Raw genomic sequence first — 18,644 nt, forward strand, 5'->3', positions numbered from 1 at the left:
CAGCTCTCCGTCCCACTCAGATCCTCTCTGCCTATCAGACGTTCATCTAACAGGATTCAGTGGAATGATGAAGCTGGAGTGGAGGAACACTCGCCTCGGTTCTCACTGTCTACTTCCAAACGTCTTGCCGGTCTTCCTCCGATAGATGTTCCACTAAGTAGCCTCGGTAGCAGAACTATTCTATCAGTCACGTTTGTTAGCAGCAGCTTTTCTCTTATAACTGGTTGCACTTGGTGATTTTCCTAGGTTGGTTTTAGAGGTTTGGAATAATAACACCAGTGACGTTTAAATGTATTGCTGGACTAAAGTAGCCTTTAAGAACCTTTAGATCTGATGCACACACAGCTTAACATTTTACTAGTATGCGGAGTAGGTGACTTAGAATTTCACAAATCTTCTCTTTAAATGCAACAAGGCTTTTTATTGAATAGTATTAGCAGGGCCACAGCAACAGCTCAACAATTATGATGAACAATACTAATTCTATAAGTAAAAATCTTTGAACTGAGTGTTTCTAAGAATATTTTCTTTAATTGTATAACTTAGAGGTGAGAGCGGACGGACAGCTCGGCCTTAACCTGCCTGTGTCTGGTGGAACACCTCAGAGGATCTGGAAACTCCATATAAAGTCGCTTTTGGTCCAGAAAGTGTCCTTTCCTCAGCAGGGGGAGCAGAGAAGCCCCTAAAGCCAGTCTTGGTCGTGCGGTTGTCCTCAGAAGCAGAAGCTGGAACGATGTCCTCAGGTGTCCTCAGCCTCTAGTGGCTGTTAGGATGAGAGCAGCTCCTTGTTGCTGCCTTCTGGGCTGTGGTGGATTCCTCTTTTCTCCTCTCAGTAGAATCGCAGACCGATCGGGGCTCTCCTTTCAGCAGAGTGTGGTCTTCTTCTTTTGAACAAAGTCAGAACAACTTTGCTTCCAACGATGTCCTCAAAGAACTCTGCAGATGAAGTCCAAGTCCAGGGACAACTCCTTGGCAGCTCCAGGGGAAACTCTGAATTCAGTGTCTCTGTCTCTCACCTTTATACTTTCATCCTCTAATACACTCTCATTATCTGTACGCTCAGTTTCTCAACTCCAAGGGCTCACATTAATCTCACAAACACACGTTCAATAGAAACTTAGTGATTACACACTGTCAGGGCCTTGTGAAGGCATTCAAGGCGCATGGAGAATGTTCAGACATCCTCCATGCTCTCCTCACAGGACAGGAACTCCGAGCACTGACTAATCCTTTAGTTCTGCTTTTTGTAAGTGTGCAGTTTAAAATCAGTTACTTCTTCTCATACAGCATGCTTTTTACTTATAATAATTTCTTTTAATCATCACATCCTCCTATGATCATACAACTCATTTTATTGCAACATTTAATCATTTTATTCTATGGAAAAATCATCACTTTAGAATAGTTATCAGCTGGTGAAAATCATTCTTTGACTCGATCACAACAATGTGGTTAGCTTCTATGGTTTCTCTTTAGATCTTTGTTGTCTGCTTAACACCTTTATTCAGGTAGCGGTTGCTCCTGGGATCTCAAAGAACTGTCAGCTTTTCCCTTAGACAGACACACACCATTCCTCAGTAGATATGGGACCTCTAAAGCCTGCCGTTAGCTGGAAGACCGTTCAGAGTGCAAACAGTAAAATCACATTTACAGCTTTAGACAGCATCAGGATTCTGCATTTGAACAATTTCTGTGCTTCGTAATCTGACTGCAGACACACAGGTAAGACGGGCTAGAGACCGCTGTGTGGAAACACATTTAGATCCACGCAATGAAAAAGAACATACAGGAGGTCCTCGGTTTACAACGTCCTCAACTTACGGCGTTTCCTCGTTATGTCGGTGAAGTGGAACTAGTTGGTGAGTGGAGCGGATGAATACAGTATGTGCAGTCGTCACGTGGCGCTATAGGACGGCTTCGTTTACAGGGGATTACGCTACATTCTACCTTCATTATGGCTCCCAGCATAAGTCAGACTTACGGTTTACATTTTCACCAGTATTTTCCTACCGAGTTGTGTTCCAGTGTGAGCTAATGACTGTTTGTCATCACTGTAGTTGTACAAACATGTAAATTGATCGATATCGTGATGCACAGAACGGCTTTGTTTACATTTTCACCAGTGTTCCGACTTACGGTGATTATCGACTTACGTCACACCGTAGGAACGGAGCTGTGACGTAAGTGGAAGATCTCCTGTAGAGGAGTTTTGGGGACCTACCTGTGAGGTCCATCCTGGTGATGGACACCATCCTGTCCCGGCGGTCCCTCAGAGTGTAGCGCCCCTCATCGCTGTAGTTCACATGCTTGATCTCAATCTTCATGGAGTGAGTCTGAACCCGGTCCCAGTAATCCGGAAGGTCCTGGGACACCGGAGCTCCATCACGGACCTGCAGGAAACAAACTAAATGTGACCCTCTATCCTGCACCTCAAACAGTCTAACCTCCCATCAGTCCACCTCACCAGAGTAACGTTAGCCTCCCCAGAAGAGAAGGAGAGCAGAGCGTCGGCCAGGTCGATGCCCTCCAGGGAGATGTAGAGACTCTTTCCTGCTACACACTTCACATAGTTATGTCTGGCTGGAATAGATGACAGAAGAAGGAATAGACTGAGACGTGGTGAGTTTTATCTGATCGTCTTTCCTTTATGAACTCAGAAAAATTCTTTTGCAACTACATTAATTATGGATATATGCCTTATGGACATTTTTGGCCTCAATTACTAAATGTTAAACCTGACAGTGGTCTAGTATTCCACAGTTTCAGCCAATCAGAGACCTGAGTAAGTCTGTGACCAATCAGAGGTGACCAGAATTGATTTGAACTTTTCTAAACAAGGTGAAGAAGCTCGTATGTCTGGTCTCACTCAGTTCTGGCTTCAGTTAACCCACAATTTAAGTCTGTTTTGGAATTAACAATCACGAATGGCTTACAAATGCTAGCTGGTAGTGCATGGTACCGTCTTATACTTAGTCTCATCTCACACTACTGTTTCCTCCTCTTTCCAGCTCTAGCTCTTCCTACTGGGAAAGTGCCTTTCTTAGGACTCATCATTGGCAGCTTGGCAGTGATGGGGCTTCAACCCTGGACCTTCTGATTGGTAACCCAGAGGCAGGTAACTCCACAAAGATGAGATGTTGTTTCATCGTTGTCAGTTTTGGAAATTAAAAAGCGATATGAATAGTGTAACCTGATTTTCCCTTTAAGCAGGGTGAGCCATCAGCTAGACCACAAGAGGAAAGTAAGTAACAGTATAGTTACTTCATTTAGTCGCTCTTACATCTTGTCCTGCTTTGCTGATCCAGAATTACAGTCATTTTGGTAAAACTACTGGCACTGACAGCAGGAGGGGCGACAGTGGTTATATCTCTAACAGTATAATCCCTTACAGGTTTCCGTGAGTAGCTGACGATACCACCCTGGTCTGGAATAGGAGCAAATGAACAGATGGACCTGCTGAGAGAAAACCACAAACGAAGAAAGGGGACTGCTGTTTGACACGATAAAGACCAAACTCATGGTTGTTGACGATAGCCACGGTGATGCAGACTGAAACTTGGCTCTGGATGGTGATGGAATAGAAGAGGTAACTAGCTTTGACTTCCTGGGTTTTGGTCGTCAACGCAAAAGGGAACCGCACCCTAGAGATCAAAATAAGACGAGCAACGGCCCAAAGAACTGTTCAGAACATGGCCAAGCTCTGGAAAAGTCAGTTTCCTTCATCCCTCAGGTCAGACTACTGAGATCAGCAGCCTTTGCAGTGCCATCATTTGACTCTGAAGCTTGGACTATGACATCAGCAGATGAAATTAGACTGGATTCTATTGAAACGTGGTGCTACTGAGGATACCACAGACAGACAAGAGAACAAACACATCTGTACTCAAGAAGCTAGGAGTTGAAGAAACACTGCAGGCTAACATCATCACAAGGAAACTGAGCTACTTTGGTCATGTTAGCAGACATCACTGCCGGGAGAAAACAATCATTGAAGGGACGGTTAACGGAAACAGAAGGAGAGGTAGACCTGCAGCGAGTTGTTTGACGACATCAAAGAGATGACAGGAAGTGGAATTACAGAGCTGCTGCTGACCGTAGATGATGGCGGTCTCTCATAGGAACCACACCAGCATTTACTGATGCTACGTGACTTTAGAGAGGCTTCCGTACTTTGACTTTGTCACCCTTGTCTGATGTGGTTTTAAGCTACCAATTATTTTCGCAGCCATTCTACTACTTCCGCTATCTGTGTACTAGTGTTTTATCTGCTGAAGGAAACAGCAACAATAAACTCCACGCAGATTCAGATTTTCAATTTTGCCAAGGGTTTCAATTATGCAGTAAGACAGACCCCAGTTTTTTCATTAGATTATCCATTTGTCCCAGTTCTTGTCCCCTGCATGCAAACCCTCCAACAGAACTATTCCATCTGTCGCTGGTTTGAGGGAACACCAAACCTACATCCTTGAAGTCTTTCCTTCATCCTATGGACTCTCTAAGGAAGACTAACCTCACCCAAACATAAACCTGATCCAACTCACGTGTCACGGCCACTTTGACAGTAGAAATTTCTTTATCCCAAAAGTCTCTCCGGCTGTACGTCCCCTGGTCCTCATAAGTCACCTGACAACAACATACAGACACTGAAGATCTAGAACCACTCATAAACTATGAGCAGGTATTTTACTGCCAACAGCAGAAGGAGAACTTCAGTGATTGGACAAAAGTGCATTAGTTTCACGTTAAACTGAACTTGCATGCAGCAGGACTACAATAATCAAGGAAATCTTTTTATTTTCATGTTTTTTTACCAAACATAAAAGACTTTGGCTACCTTGTCGATGTACCAGCGACGGTCGTTGCCTGAGCCGGACACCTGTCCTTTGGTCCTGTAGAGGACATGAAGATAGAGGACCTGAACCACCTCTGGAGACATTTCCCTCCAGATGTTTGTGTCAGCAGTCTGGATGTGGAGTGAACCTGAGTGGGTCTGACCTGACTCTTCCTCTGTCCCAGTACACTGTGGTCCGGCCCGGTTCGTCTGCTGGAGTGAACACCAGTTTCTCCACGTTCTTGGGCAGATAGATCTTCAGCTGGCGACCGTGGGCCAAACGCTCGTGGAGGTCATGGACGGCGTAGGACTCTGGGAGGAAGGCAGAATAGAAGGAAATGACAAAAACCTTTTCGCACTCATCAGTTTGTCTTTAAAGTTTGTATTACAAATTATTACACAAAAACATCTATGACCGATGAGACAGTCCTGCTGAAAACTGACTGTAGCTCAAAGGGTCAGAAACAACACATAACGGATTAACCAGCCTGTCTGATAGAAGAGAATTTAGAGTTTTTACGAAGGCAGAAGTACAGGTGGAAGTCACAACAATATCATCTGTCAGATCATCATTTGAGGATAACTGAACATACAATCCTATCACCAATAAAGACTTTCAGTAGACTGACTGAATGCTTCTCTACCTTCATCTGTGTCTGTCCTTTTGTTTTCAAAATCTCACTCCAGTAAAACTTGTGGTTTTATTGATTTAATAAGGAGCAAAACTGACACGCAGATGTAAACAGAAGTTACATAGACTTGTAAAGACCATGAATATTTCACCATTTCCCCACCATTGTAGATGTCACTGCTACAAATATCCTGCTCTGAAATGGATAAATCTTCCTGATAAAAACCTGATCTGACAAACATATTTTAACTTCAACAAACGGACGAGACTTTTCCAGTAAAGTAACATCCAGCTGACATTCGATGATGAGTTAAATGATCTCAATGCAGCTGATAAACTGTTCTATGAGGTCTCAGGTGAAGGAAAGCATGATTTAAAGTTAGCCGAGGAAGATGTATAATTAATTAATGAAGCTACTGATGCTGTCTATTTCGAGACGCTCGTATGGATCCTTCTGCCGTTTATTCATTCAGTCAGAAAGGTGACGGCAGCAAAGCTAGCCTCAGCTCATATTAACGTTTAGGTCTGTTATATCTCCTTCAACGGCACTGTGGTGGACCAAAGGAAGCAGCAGCGTTTGTCTCCATGATGGACGACAATCAGAGAGAGTCCTGATCATGAACCATCTTATTGTTCAAAACCTTTCAGTGATAGCTGCTGTAAACCAACTCTGAGCTGTTTGCTGACTTGTTTCATGGAGTCGTAGTCAGATCTGTCTAACTCCAGATGATGAGAATTAACTCCAGCCAACATATTAATCCAGGGGTGTCCACCATGAGGCCCGTGGTCCAAAAGTGGTCCTCCAGAGGGTCCAATCCGGTCCTCAAAGTGTAAAAATTACAGAGAAGACATTAACTGCAGATTGTAAATTAGTAAAACTATAAATTTAAAATCATTTCTAGACCATGACAAATTGTTTGGATCAGAAAGTAAAATATTAGATTGTTCATTGTTCTTTTGTGTCTCATTTTTGTAATATTTTGTCTTGATTTTGTTGATTTTTGTCTTCTTTTGTCTGACTTTTGTCTCTTGTTTTCGTCATTTTGTTTCTCATTTTTGTCATTTTGTGTTTCCTTTTTGTCTCACATGTGGTTTTTGTCTTATTTTTGTCATTGTGTGTTTTGCTTTATTCATTGTTTTGTGTGCCATTTTTGTTGTTTTGTGTTGTTTTGTCTCGTTTTTGTCGTTTGTCCATTTTTTTGTCACTTTGTAACATTTTTGTGGAAATTTTTGCCTTTTTTTTTGTTTCGTGTCATTTGTCAAATTTTTTGTCAGTTTGTGTCTGATTTTTGTAATATTTTGTCCTGTTTTTGTTGTTTTTTGCCTGACTTTTGTCGTTTGTCTCATGTTTTTGTTGTTTTGTTTCTCGATTTTGTTGTTTTGTGTTTCCTTTTTGTCTCGCTTGTGTTTTTTGTCTCATTTTTGTCATTTTTCCATTTTTTATTGCTTTGTAACTTCTTTAATTTTTTGTCTTTTTTTGCTTTATTTCATGTCATTTGTCTCATTTTTTAGTCATTTTGTGTCTCATTTTTGCAAAATTTTATCTTGTTTTGTTGTTTTTTTGTCTGACTTCTGTCGTTTTGATCATAAAGCAAAACTGGTCCACTGGAGATCACACTGGGCTGAATGTGGAACCTGGACTAGAATGAGTTTGACACCTCTGTATTAATTCATCAGATGATAGAACCATGAAATCTCTGTCGCTGCGTTAAGCAGCAACAATCTTCACTGTGAATGTTTAACAGTTTTACAGGTTTAATGATGGTAATAAAGTCGCAGGTATCTGAATTGGTCCCAGTGTAAAGTAGAGGAGTATTAATGCTGATTCCTCTTAGCAGAGCTGCTGCTGGTTCTGTCTTATGGTGCTTTTCCACCAGCATCTACTGGACTCTACTGGGTTTGTGAGGTTTTCCATCAGGACACAGTTCCTGGTACCAGCTACTGTTTTAGTTCCAACTGGGTCGGGGTTCCCAGAGAGCTGATTGGAGCCGATAATGTGACGTCTACAGAGTGCAGGCCTCTGATTGGACAGGGAGTGATGACACACCAGACCTGTGGACGAATGAAGAGACTTTTCTGTCTTTGGTGGTGGACCAAAGAATCCAGAGTGAGCTGGATGGAGAAAGTTTATCAGGAGGTCTCTGAGCAGACGTCCGCCCACGGATACAGCAGGACAATGAAGCCTTCCTCTGAATCCTGGTGTTTGAGCCCAGGGCTAGAAGAGGACTTCCCACAATCTCCTGGGCTGCTAAGTCCTTCCTGTCCTGAGCTGAGCAGCTGCTGGTTTCTACTGTGGCTCTGGAGAGAAAGAAGAGTCTTTGTTGATTCTTCTTTACCAGGCGAGCTGTCTTCAGGGACCAGGACAGGTAACAGGAACCTGATGTCAACATGCTCCACTTCTTCCCCTTGAATGAATCCAGGAGCCTGTAGTTCACCATGACCTCCTGTAGTCCACCATGACCTCCTGCAATTCACCATGAACTCCTGTAGTCCACTATGACCTCCTGTAATCCACCATGACCTCCTGTAATCCACCATGACCTCCTGTAATCCACCATGACCTCCTGTAGTTCACCATGACCTCCTGTAGTTCACCATGACCTCCTGTAGTACACCATGACCTTCTGTAGTTCGCCATGACCTTCTGTAGTTCGCCATGACCTCCTGTAGTCCACCATGACCTCCTGCAGTCCACCATGACCTCCTGTAGTCCACCATGACCTCCTGTAGTCCACCATGACCTCCTGTAGTCCACCATGACCTTGTTTGTCTTGCTGGTGTCCAGAACAAGGTTGTTGTCTGACCATTGCTAGATAAGGAGCTGGATCTCCTCTCTGCAGTGGATGTCATCATTGTCTGATGTGAGACCCACGACAGTGAAAGTTTGAAACTGAGCCTCCATGTTTGTCTGACGCCTGCAGAGGATGCTATAGCTGAAACCTACTGCTGCTGAAACCTACCTTCTACCTTCCTGAGTGGTTTTTATGTTTTCTATCTGCTAGTCTTCACCTTGATTAAGCTGGAACATGTCAGGGACAACCATAGAAATAAATGCAGAACTTTAATATTTTATGCTTGTCTGCTATTTTCTACCTTTTCTGCAGATGTGTTGTTGTCCAATATATTCTACTAAATGCTGTTACACCTGTTAGTCCTGTTACACCTGTTAGATCTGTTCCACCTGTTAGATCTGTTAGACCTGTTCCACCTGTTAGACCTGTTCCACCTGTTATACCTGTTAGACCTGTTCCACCTGTTAGACCTGTTAGACCTGTTCCACCTGTTATACCTGTTAGACCTGTTCCACCTGTTAGATCTGTTAGACCTGTTCCACCTGTTAGACCTGTTCCACCTGTTATACCTGTTAGACCTGTTCCACCTGTTAGACCTGTTCCACCTGTTAGTCCTGTTAGACCTGTTAGTCCTGTTAGATCTGTTCCACCTGTTAGACCTGTTAGTCCTGTTCCACCTGTTAGTCCTGTTAGACCTGTTAGATCTGTTAGACCTGTTCCACCTGTTAGACCTGTTCCACCTGTTATACCTGTTAGTCCTGTTCCACCTGTTAGACCTGTTCCACCTGTTAGTCCTGTTCCACCTGTTCCACCTGTTAGACCTGTTAGACCTGTTCCACCTGTTCCACCTGTTAGACCTGTTCCACCTGTTAGACCTGTTCCACCTGTTCCACCTGTTAGACCTGTTAGACCTGTTCCACCTGTTCCACCTGTTAGTCCTGTTAGACCTGTTCCACCTGTTAGTCCTGTTAGACCTGTTAGTCCTGTTAGATCTGTTCCACCTGTTAGACCTGTTCCCCTGTTCCACCTGTTAGACCTGTTCCACCTGTTAGACCTGTTCCACCTGTTAGTCCTGTTCCACCTGTTAGACCTGTTAGTCCTGTTCCACCTGTTAGATCTGTTAGACCTGTTCCACCTGTTAGACCTGTTCCACCTGTTAGTCCTGTTCCACCTGTTCCACCTGTTAGACCTGTTAGACCTGTTCCACCTGTTCCACCTGTTAGACCTGTTCCACCTGTTAGACCTGTTAGACCTATTCCACCTGTTAGACCTGTTCCACCTGTTACACCTGTTCCACCTGTTAGACCTGTTAGACCTGTTCCACCTGTTAGACCTGTTCCACCTGTTAGTCCTGTTAGTCCTGTTCCACCTGTTAGACCTGTTCCACCTGTTAGACCTGTTCCACCTGTTAGACCTGTTCCACCTGTTAGACCTGTTAGACCTGTTCCACCTGTTAGACCTGTTCCACCTGTTAGACCTGTTCCACCTGTTAGTCCTGTCAGTCCTGTTCCACCTGTTAGACCTGTTCCACCTGTTAGACCTGTTAGACCTGTTCCACGTGTTAGACCTGTTCCACCTGTTCCGCCTGTTAGTCCTGTTAGACCTGTTAGACCTGTTCCACGTGTTAGACCTGTTCCACCTGTTAGACCTGTTAGACCTGTTAGACCTATTCCACCTGTTAGTCCTGTTAGACCTATTCCACCTGTTAGATCTGTTCCACCTGTTAGTCCTGTTAGACCTGTTCCACCTGTTCTACCTGTTCCACCTGTTAGACCTGTTAGACCTGTTAGACCTGTTCCACGTGTTAGACCTGTTCCACCTGTTCCGCCTGTTAGTCCTGTTAGACCTGTTAGACCTGTTCCACGTGTTAGACCTGTTCCACCTGTTAGACCTGTTAGACCTATTCCACCTGTTAGTCCTGTTAGACCTGTTCCACGTGTTAGACCTGTTCCACCTGTTAGTCCTGTTAGACCTGTTCCACCTGTTAGACCTGTTAGACCTGTTCCACCTGTTAGTCCTGTTCCACCTGTTATTCCTGTTCCACCTGTTAGACCTATTCCACCTGTTAGTCCTGTTCCACCTGTTAGACCTGTTCCACCTGTTAGTCCTGTTCCACCTGTTATTCCTGTTCCACCTGTTAGACCTATTCCACCTGTTAGTCCTGTTCCACCTGTTAGTCCTGTTCCACCTGTTAGTCCTGTTAGTCCTGTTCCACCTGTTAGACCTGTTAGACCTATTCCACCTGTTAGTCCTGTTCCACCTGTTAGTCCTGTTAGTCCTGTTCCACCTGTTAGACCTATTCCACCTGTTAGATCTGTTCCACCTGTTAGTTCTGTTAGATCTGTTCCACCTGTTAGACCTGTTAGTCCTGTTAGACCTATTCCACCTGTTAGATCTGTTCCACCTGTTAGTTCTGTTAGATCTGTTCCACCTGTCAGACCTGTTAGTGGAGGAGTGGAGGAGAAATGAGATGTTAGAGACTCACCCACACTCAGAGCAGCAGCCAGCAGGATCACAGCGCTCCACATCATCTGCAGACACACAAATTTCATACATGACCTTAGAGTTCTACTGCAGAGTTCTGCTGGTCCCATTAGTCCATATTTTTATTGGCGGGAACTGGTACACGCTGTCGTATACGCCGATCCAGAGCATCCCAAACATGCTCAATGGGTGAATAGTACCAATTGAACAAATAAAAACAAATTAATATTTTACTGTAGGCCAATGGAATAGGTAGGAATTAATAACACTTGAAAATACGGTAAACTTTTTGCTTTAATTGAAACATTGATAAACATCCAGAATACAGGCATGAACAGACATGAGGTCACGAGCAAACACTCAGAATGGAACTAAACATGAAAACACATCACCTAAAAGATTTTCCACAGAGGCCTGAAGTAGTTATAGTAGTAGTTAGTTTCTGATTTTCTGTGGTAACCCTTCTTCAGTGTCCCTGTCTTTTCCTTTGATCAAAGAGGTTATTTTCCTCACATTATTACTTTGACAAAAAAAACATCTTGACTGTTTTGTAGTGCTTCTCTCCGTTTTTATTTAAAATATGCATCTGTCGATGATAACCGCTGTAAATCCTGTTGAAAGTGTTTCAGCCAATCACAAGAACGTGAGTAGTTTCAGGTGTAATTTACTGCTCGCCCCGTCCCGGCGCAAGCGGCGCTTGTTGGCGTTTATTGACTAGTTGTGGAAAATGTCCTATGGCAATAAATCAAGCACACCTACTTGCTATTGGCTGCTATTGGCCATAGCCATAGATATGAAGAGTAGATAGTCCAGCGCGCTGCAGCAGACGGCTAAGCGACGTGCCTGCGTGGCGGCCAAAGTTCCCATTCAAAGCAATGCATGTTCATTGAAAATAAATCAGAATCCGCTCATTTCTCAACCGATGTTCGTGCGGTCTACTTTATTGTCAACGTCAAAACGTGCTATTGATAGAGAATATTTGATCTGAAAAAAAGAACACTGAAAAAGGCTTCCTATTAGCCTAGCCGCGCTAGACAACCGGCAACGAATTTAATTCTCTGCCAGGGTGGGTCTAGTTACCCTCCATAAGGCTCGAGGCTGGATCCTCCTAAAACTGGCCGGACCAATCACCATGAAGTGTAGAGTCAGAAGGCCCCTCTCGAAGGCGGGCGTAATGAAGTGAAGACAGAGGCGTGACGATTCTGACAGAAACAACCGGCGCACAATAAACAGTTATCTTTCGACTCGGCTTTGGCCACAGCCCTTAAAGATTTGAAGCTAAAATTCATCTTGAAAGATAAACAAAGGACGGCACTGAAGTGTTTCATTGAGAAGAAAGACGTATTTGGACCTAAGCCGACGGGATATGGCAAATCCTTAATATACCAGTTTGCTCCGCTGGTTGGGAAGCTAATCCGGCGTTCTAGGAACTACGTCAGCCTATTTGTTGTGCTGATTGGTTGTATACCTACCCAATGGCTGCAGAGTGATTTGAAAGACAACCTTTTAGCCCGCCTCCCTCCCTGTCAAGCGTTCCCAGATTCTTGTGTCTTAAGAGCTGGGTCTAGCACGGCTAGGCTAGCTTCCTACAAATGTAGCCTGCAATTTTAGTTATCTTATTATTTAGGTCCAGAGGCCAGGGACTCTTTTCAGTTCAGCCATTAGATATATAAATGTAAATACTTAGATATGTAGAAAATGTTCTGAGAACAAAAGATTTAATTGCAAATGTTATTAATTTATTTATGAATATTAATTTATTGTTTATTTATATATATCTCTCTAGGCTCTTCATATCTATGGGCATACTGGTGAAAGAGGGCGTACCACCACCGAGTCTTTTTCTCGTCACAGCCCCACTGTTGATTATTTTCGGCGGCACCTGAAAGCCTGTCGGGCCCGGGCTGGGTGGGTCCGGTGGGTCCGGTGGGTCCGGTGGGCCCCCCCGTAGGAGGAACCACTCTGCTGCCTTGTTTCCACCGGGCCCAGGGTTCTATCTGACAGGTCTGAACAGCTGATCAGACAGGTGTGGCGGCGCGCGCACGGTTTTGTCGACCTGAAGAAAGCCGTCGGGCGCGCGCCGCATGCAGGAACAAAGGAGGACGTGTCCGCGCACGTTAGCGCGAGCATTCAGGAAACAGTCCCGAAAGTTCAGGAGGTGCTGCTGGAGAGGAGAGGAAGAGGAGCTCCAGCAGCGGATCAATCAGAGGATAATCTCTGAACCTCACCCTAACAGAGCCAGCGTTTATCTGAACAGTTCTCCAGGAACATGGAGGGTTCTGAACATGTTTTGCCTCCACTGAAGGTCTGATGGAGCCCAGCAGACCTCCGTTAGAACACAATGTGACATGATCTAATGCAGCCTCCTGATTAACCCCACCCTCCCGCTTTATTGCCCCACCGTCCCCTGGCTGGGGTATCTCCAGGATTACTCACCTTCCCTGCAGGTAGAGGGTGTTTGGACCTGTGTCTGTCTGGAGCTGCACCCAGTAAAACCACCACCAGACCAGACCGGACCGGAGCTGGGCGGAGAGACCACCGAGTGCTGCCTTCATGGCACCCTGGGAAATATTTTATCACAGTCTGCAAGAAGCCAAACACACCGACAACACGAAATGTAACCCTTAGAGAACTTTTATTCCTGTCACTTCTTTATTCTGGAGCGTGTTCGTTTATTTGAGGCAGAAGCGAAAAATTCTGCCCAATAAAGCTATTTATTATATTATTATTAATAGCAGGAGAGTCCAACTCATCTTAGTTCAGTCCAGATTCAGCCCAGTTTGATCTCCAGTGGACCAGATTTACTATATGATCAAAACAACACAATCAGATTAAAAAAGGACAAAAAAAACATAACAAAAACAAGACAAAATGTTATGAAAATGAGACACAAAACAACGAAAAAATGAGACCAAAGACACGAAATAAAGCCAAAAAACAGACAAAAGTTAGGCAAGTTATAAAGCGACAAAAAAATGGACAAAGGACAAAACTGAGACAAAAAACAAAATGACAAGAACAGCACACAAAACAATGAATAAAGCTAAACACAGAATGACAAAAACAAGACAAAAAACACAATCGAGACAAAAGGAAACACAAAATGACAAAAACCAGAAAGAAAATGACAAAAAATGAGACCAGCAACATGAAATAAAGCAAAAAGAAGAGACAAAATATCAGACAAGTTACAAAGCGACAAAAAAAATGGACAAACGACAAAAAACTAGACACAAAACACAAAATGGCATGCAAAAAAATAAAGCTAAACACAAAATGACAGAAATAGGAAAAAAGTTACAAGCGAGACGAAAAGGAAACACAAAACATGAGACAAAAGTCAGACTAAAATACAACAAAAACAAGACACAAAATGACAAAAACATTGACGACACAAAACAATACAAAAAAGAGATAATAAAATTACAAACCAACAAAAAATGTACAAACAACAAAAATGAAATAAAAACTACAAAAACATGAGACGAAAGTCAGACAAAAAGACAAAATAACAACAAACACAAAAAAAATTACAAAAATGAGACACAAAGCGACAAAAGAACAAAGAACAATCCAGTATTTTACTTTATGATCCAAACAACTTGTCATGGTCTAGAAATGATTTTAAATTTATAGTTTTACTAATTTACAATCTGCAGTTAATGTCTTCTCTGTAATTTTTACACTTTGAGGGCCGGATTGGACCCTCTGGAGGACCACTTTTGGACCACGGGCCTCATGGTGGACACCCCTGGTCTTGGGGATATGGATGAAAGACCTTCTCTGTCTGGAACAACCTCCCAGAAAAGGATAAATCTGATCTGAACATTTTATTCCATGCGGTGAACTGTTCTGAAGGTGGTTCAGACTCTTCCATCAGTTGGTGCTCAGATCCGTCCAGATCTCTGGAAACTCGATCCATCTGTTCTCCAAGAACCGCTCCCTGTAGTAGAACCTCCTCCTGCTCTCTACCTGTCCATCTACAGTGATGTGATGCAGCTCCTGGTGGCGTCTCACAGGGAGCATTATTCTGGTTTCCACCTCAAACAGCCTTCAGTTAGCAGTTCCAGAGCAGTTAGTCGTTACCTCCTAATGAAGGAGGAATAAACTGAAGCAAAGCCTGATCTCTCTGTCTTTTGGTGTGTTTCTGTGTGAAAACTCTTCATCTGGACCTGTTCTCGGTGGTGTCCCTCATGTCTTCAGAGCCTGGGACTGATTCAGGTCAACACAACTCATACATTAATTCCACAATAAATGGTCTTAGTATCAGTGTTATGCTACTTACATACGGCATCAGTTTCAGTGTTAAGCTAGCAGTGCCTTTGAAAAAAACTAAATCCTAACAAAGACACTCATAAAAAGCTCAAGAAATCCATGTTGAGTCCACATACTTAAAAGGTTTTCAGGTAAAAACACCGTTCGTTCAACAGATCAGTTTAAAAAGTGGTTTAAAATCCACGTTTAAAAACTGAAAGACAAGACGGATCAAACTCACAGAAATCCTGTAGCTGCAGCAGAGACAGCCAGCTGGTTAGGAACTGCACTAAACTGGTTTAAATCATATTTATCCATCCATCCATCATTTTCAAAACTCTCCTCCTCACTTTCAAAGCTCTCCATAATCTGGCTCCTCCATAGCTCAATGAGCTTCTGACCCCCTACTCACCCTCTCGCTCTCTCCGGTCCTCCAGCTCCAACCTCCTCTCCATCCCTCAAACCAAACTCTCCTCTGTGGGGGGGCGGTCTTTCAGTGCTGTTGCCCCGAAGCTCTGGAACTCACTCCCCCAAACCCTCCGTGATTGTCACTCCTTCTCTACTTTTAAATCTCTGCTCAAAACTCATCTTTTCAACAATCATTTTGCCTCCTCCTCCTTGTAGTTTTGTTTTTGTTTTGTTGCTGTTCTCTTTGTTCAAGAAAAGCGACCTTGGGTTTGTGAAAGGCGCTATATAAATTGAACATATTATTATTAATTTGATTCCAGTTTGTTCCTGTTAATGATGATTCTTCTACCAGAGTTAGTTATGGAGTTCCACAGAGTTCTGTGTTAGGACCAGTGTTACTTACTCTGTATATGCCCCCTTTAGGCAATATTAGTAGGAAACACTTCACACATTTCCATTATTATGTAGATGACACATAGCTATACTTCTCTATGAAACCAGTCAGAGTCAAACTCCAACATGTCTGAAGGACATCAAGGCCTGGAGGACCTGGAACTTTCTTCATTTAAATTCAGACAAACTGAAATTATTGTATTTGGCCCCAAACACCTCAGAAACTCGCTTTCTAACCAGATGGTTCCACTAGATGGCGCTGCCTTAGCCTCTAGTTCTACTGTTAAAAACCTGGGAGATATTTTGATCAGGGGCTGCACAGTGAGGTAGTGGTTTGTACTGTCGCCTTGCAGCAAGAAGATCCCCGGTTCAAATCCCGGCCTGGGCCTGGGATCTTTCTGCATGGAGTCTGCATGTTCTCCCTGTGCATGCGTGGGTTTTCTCCATGTACTCCGGCTTCCTCCCACAGTCCAAAAACATGCTGAGGTTAATTGGTTACTCTAAATTGTCCGTAGGTGTGAATGTGAGTGTGATTGTGTGTCTGTATATGTAGCCCTGTGACAGACTGGTGACCTGTCCAGGGTGTCCCCTGCCTTCACCAGAGTCAGCTGGGATAGACTCCAGCACCCCCCATGACCCTAGTGAGGATAAAACGGTGTATCGACAATGGATGGATGGATATTTTGATCAGATATGTCCTTCAACAAACATAAAAACAAGTCTGTAGGACGGCCTTCTGTCATCTGTGTAATATTATAAAAACAGTAGCTAACTGCAGTAAAAGATCCCTGTAAGCCATAGAAAGTATCCAGGAGGGAAGCATTAAAGGGTAGCAGGTAACTGATGTTGTTCTGTTCTGAAGGTTTATCATTGTACCTCAGAACAAAACAACACACACACAACAACCTGAAGCTACATTCATTCAATAACGGCATTGTTCATCAAAAGTCTTTCCAGTATTTTAAATACATCATCAGTAATATGAACCCATCCCTCACCTCTGACTGAACATGTGCACAAAGTACTGGTGCTTTCTGGAAACGCTTTCAGTAACAACAGAAATAACGCTCATAAAACATTAGTGGATTAAATCCTAGCTGTGACTGGGTGGGTGTTGTTTTCTCTGATGTGGTTTAGAGCTGATGTTTCTTCTCACCACGTCTTCTCCATCTCCTGCTTAACATCATCTTAAAACGTCTTCTGGAGTAAGCTCACATGAGGTGTAATTTGGAACACGGTAGTGAATGAAGAGACACGGGACTGAACAGATAAAATAAAAACCGTAGAATCAAACCAGAACACTCTCTGTAGTGTAACAGAGATCCTGTTTTCAGATCTAACCAAACACCACAAGGAATTTAGAGAAAGGCTCTTTCTAAAATATTAGATGTACAGCTGAGTTAAATGTAAAGTAATTCTAAAGATATTGCAGTAAACCTGTTGACTACTTTACATTAAATAAGTCAGAAAGCCTTGGAGTCTTCCAGTCTTTTCTTCAGGAGGAAATGACATCATGTGGAGCAGGTCATGTGATCTGGAATCAACACACTTCCTGGAGAGGAGCTTTTGGAACGGGGAACTTGGGAAGGGATTTAATTTGTTATTTTCCACATAAAATGGGATATTTTGCCAAAACAGAAATATCTGTCATGATTGTCTAAACTTAATAAAAGAACACAATCCAAACTATTTGTGAATCAGCTCATTTTATTATTGTTTAGCTCATTAGAAGGTGGTTGGTCTTAAATTCAGACGTTATTTAGTTGACATTTTAGTGATATCCAGTCATTTTTATTAATAAGTGATTGTTTCCATAATAAATAACTATGGAATTTGTAAAGACATGATCATAATGAATATAAAAGAAATTAGTTTTTACTTTTTTAAAAAAAAAAAATGTTTGCAGATATATCCCAAAAAGTCTCTCCATTGATTGACCCAGATCATTTTCAAGTATTTTAGGACAAATTTCTTGTCAATCTGAACTAATTTTCAGGTATTTTAGGATCATTTTCAATTCATTCTGGACAATTTTTGAGTCATTTTGGATGATTTTTGAGTCATTTTCAACAAGCTTTATGTCAGCTTGAATCTTTTCTCATCATTTTGGATCATTTTTGTGTCTTTGAGATAATTTTTGACTCATTTAGGACAAATTTCATGTCATTCTAAGCTAATTTTCTGTAATTATGGATAGTTTTCGAGTCATTTTGAACAAGTTTGGAGTCATTTCTGGACAATTTTCAAGTAATTTTGGACCATTTTTGAGTCATTTTGGATCATTTTCAGGTCATTCTGGACTAATTTTCTGTAATTATGGATCATTTTCAGGTCATTCTGGACTAATTTTCTGTAATTATGGACCATTTTCAGGTCATACTTGTTATTATTTTATTATATTAATAGTCCCTCAGTTGTAGATTGACCTATAATTAAAAATAAGAGCTTGTCTATTCCTGGTTGTACGTCCAGCCTGGTCATGAACCTGCAGCTCCACCGGCTGAGGAAGAGGAGGAGGAGGAAGAGGAGGAGGAGGGATTTGGTCCTAATCCGCTCTAAGGAGAGAGGCTTAGTGTGACTCCAGGTTAGCTCACAGAGAACCATCCAAACAGCCCAGATCCTCTCTTTATGTATGAATTATTCCCGGTTTGAACACACCTCCATCCTGGCTCCAGCACCGCATCTCCTGGACTCTCTGAAGGACTCAACCGGCTCCTCTGGACTCATCAGGAGGACATTTTAATTAGCTCTGTAGGCTGGAGAAGTTCACCGAGACCTGGGAGCTTGGCCTTATTTAATCTGTCTGTCTAGTTATTTAGTCTAGTTATTAGTTTCGGACAAACTTGTGAAG

General features: G+C 42.8%; 1 protein-coding gene across 50 annotated transcripts in view; it reads right to left on the minus strand.

Annotated features, from left to right (window-relative positions):
* The window catches only part of wu:fc21g02 (uncharacterized), a 94,127-nt gene extending 79,881 nt beyond the window's left edge, over positions 1–14,246 (minus strand). The window contains exons 1-17 of one of the 50 annotated variants that reach the window (XR_007940838.1): positions 13,175–14,235; positions 10,641–10,785; positions 10,443–10,586; positions 10,209–10,262; positions 10,110–10,145; positions 10,020–10,064; positions 9,768–9,848; positions 9,642–9,713; positions 9,399–9,497; positions 9,282–9,353; positions 9,202–9,219; positions 8,770–9,156; positions 8,104–8,724; positions 4,996–8,063; positions 4,835–4,889; positions 4,542–4,623; positions 2,459–2,580 (exon numbers count right to left, since the gene is read on the minus strand). Coding sequence is in view for 2 of the 50 variants with exons in the window: in XM_051945477.1 (XP_051801437.1) it covers positions 2,222–2,324 (103 nt within the window). In the remaining 48 variants the exon portion in view is untranslated. The other 49 variants (XR_007940835.1, XR_007940833.1, XR_007940850.1 and 46 more) reach the window with 49 other exon arrangements.
* Positions 14,247–18,644: the final 4,398 nt, after the last annotated feature.

This window comes from Acanthochromis polyacanthus, chromosome 3 (genome assembly GCF_021347895.1).
Source record: "Acanthochromis polyacanthus isolate Apoly-LR-REF ecotype Palm Island chromosome 3, KAUST_Apoly_ChrSc, whole genome shotgun sequence".
In the NCBI taxonomy this organism is placed as follows: domain Eukaryota; kingdom Metazoa; phylum Chordata; class Actinopteri; family Pomacentridae; genus Acanthochromis; species Acanthochromis polyacanthus.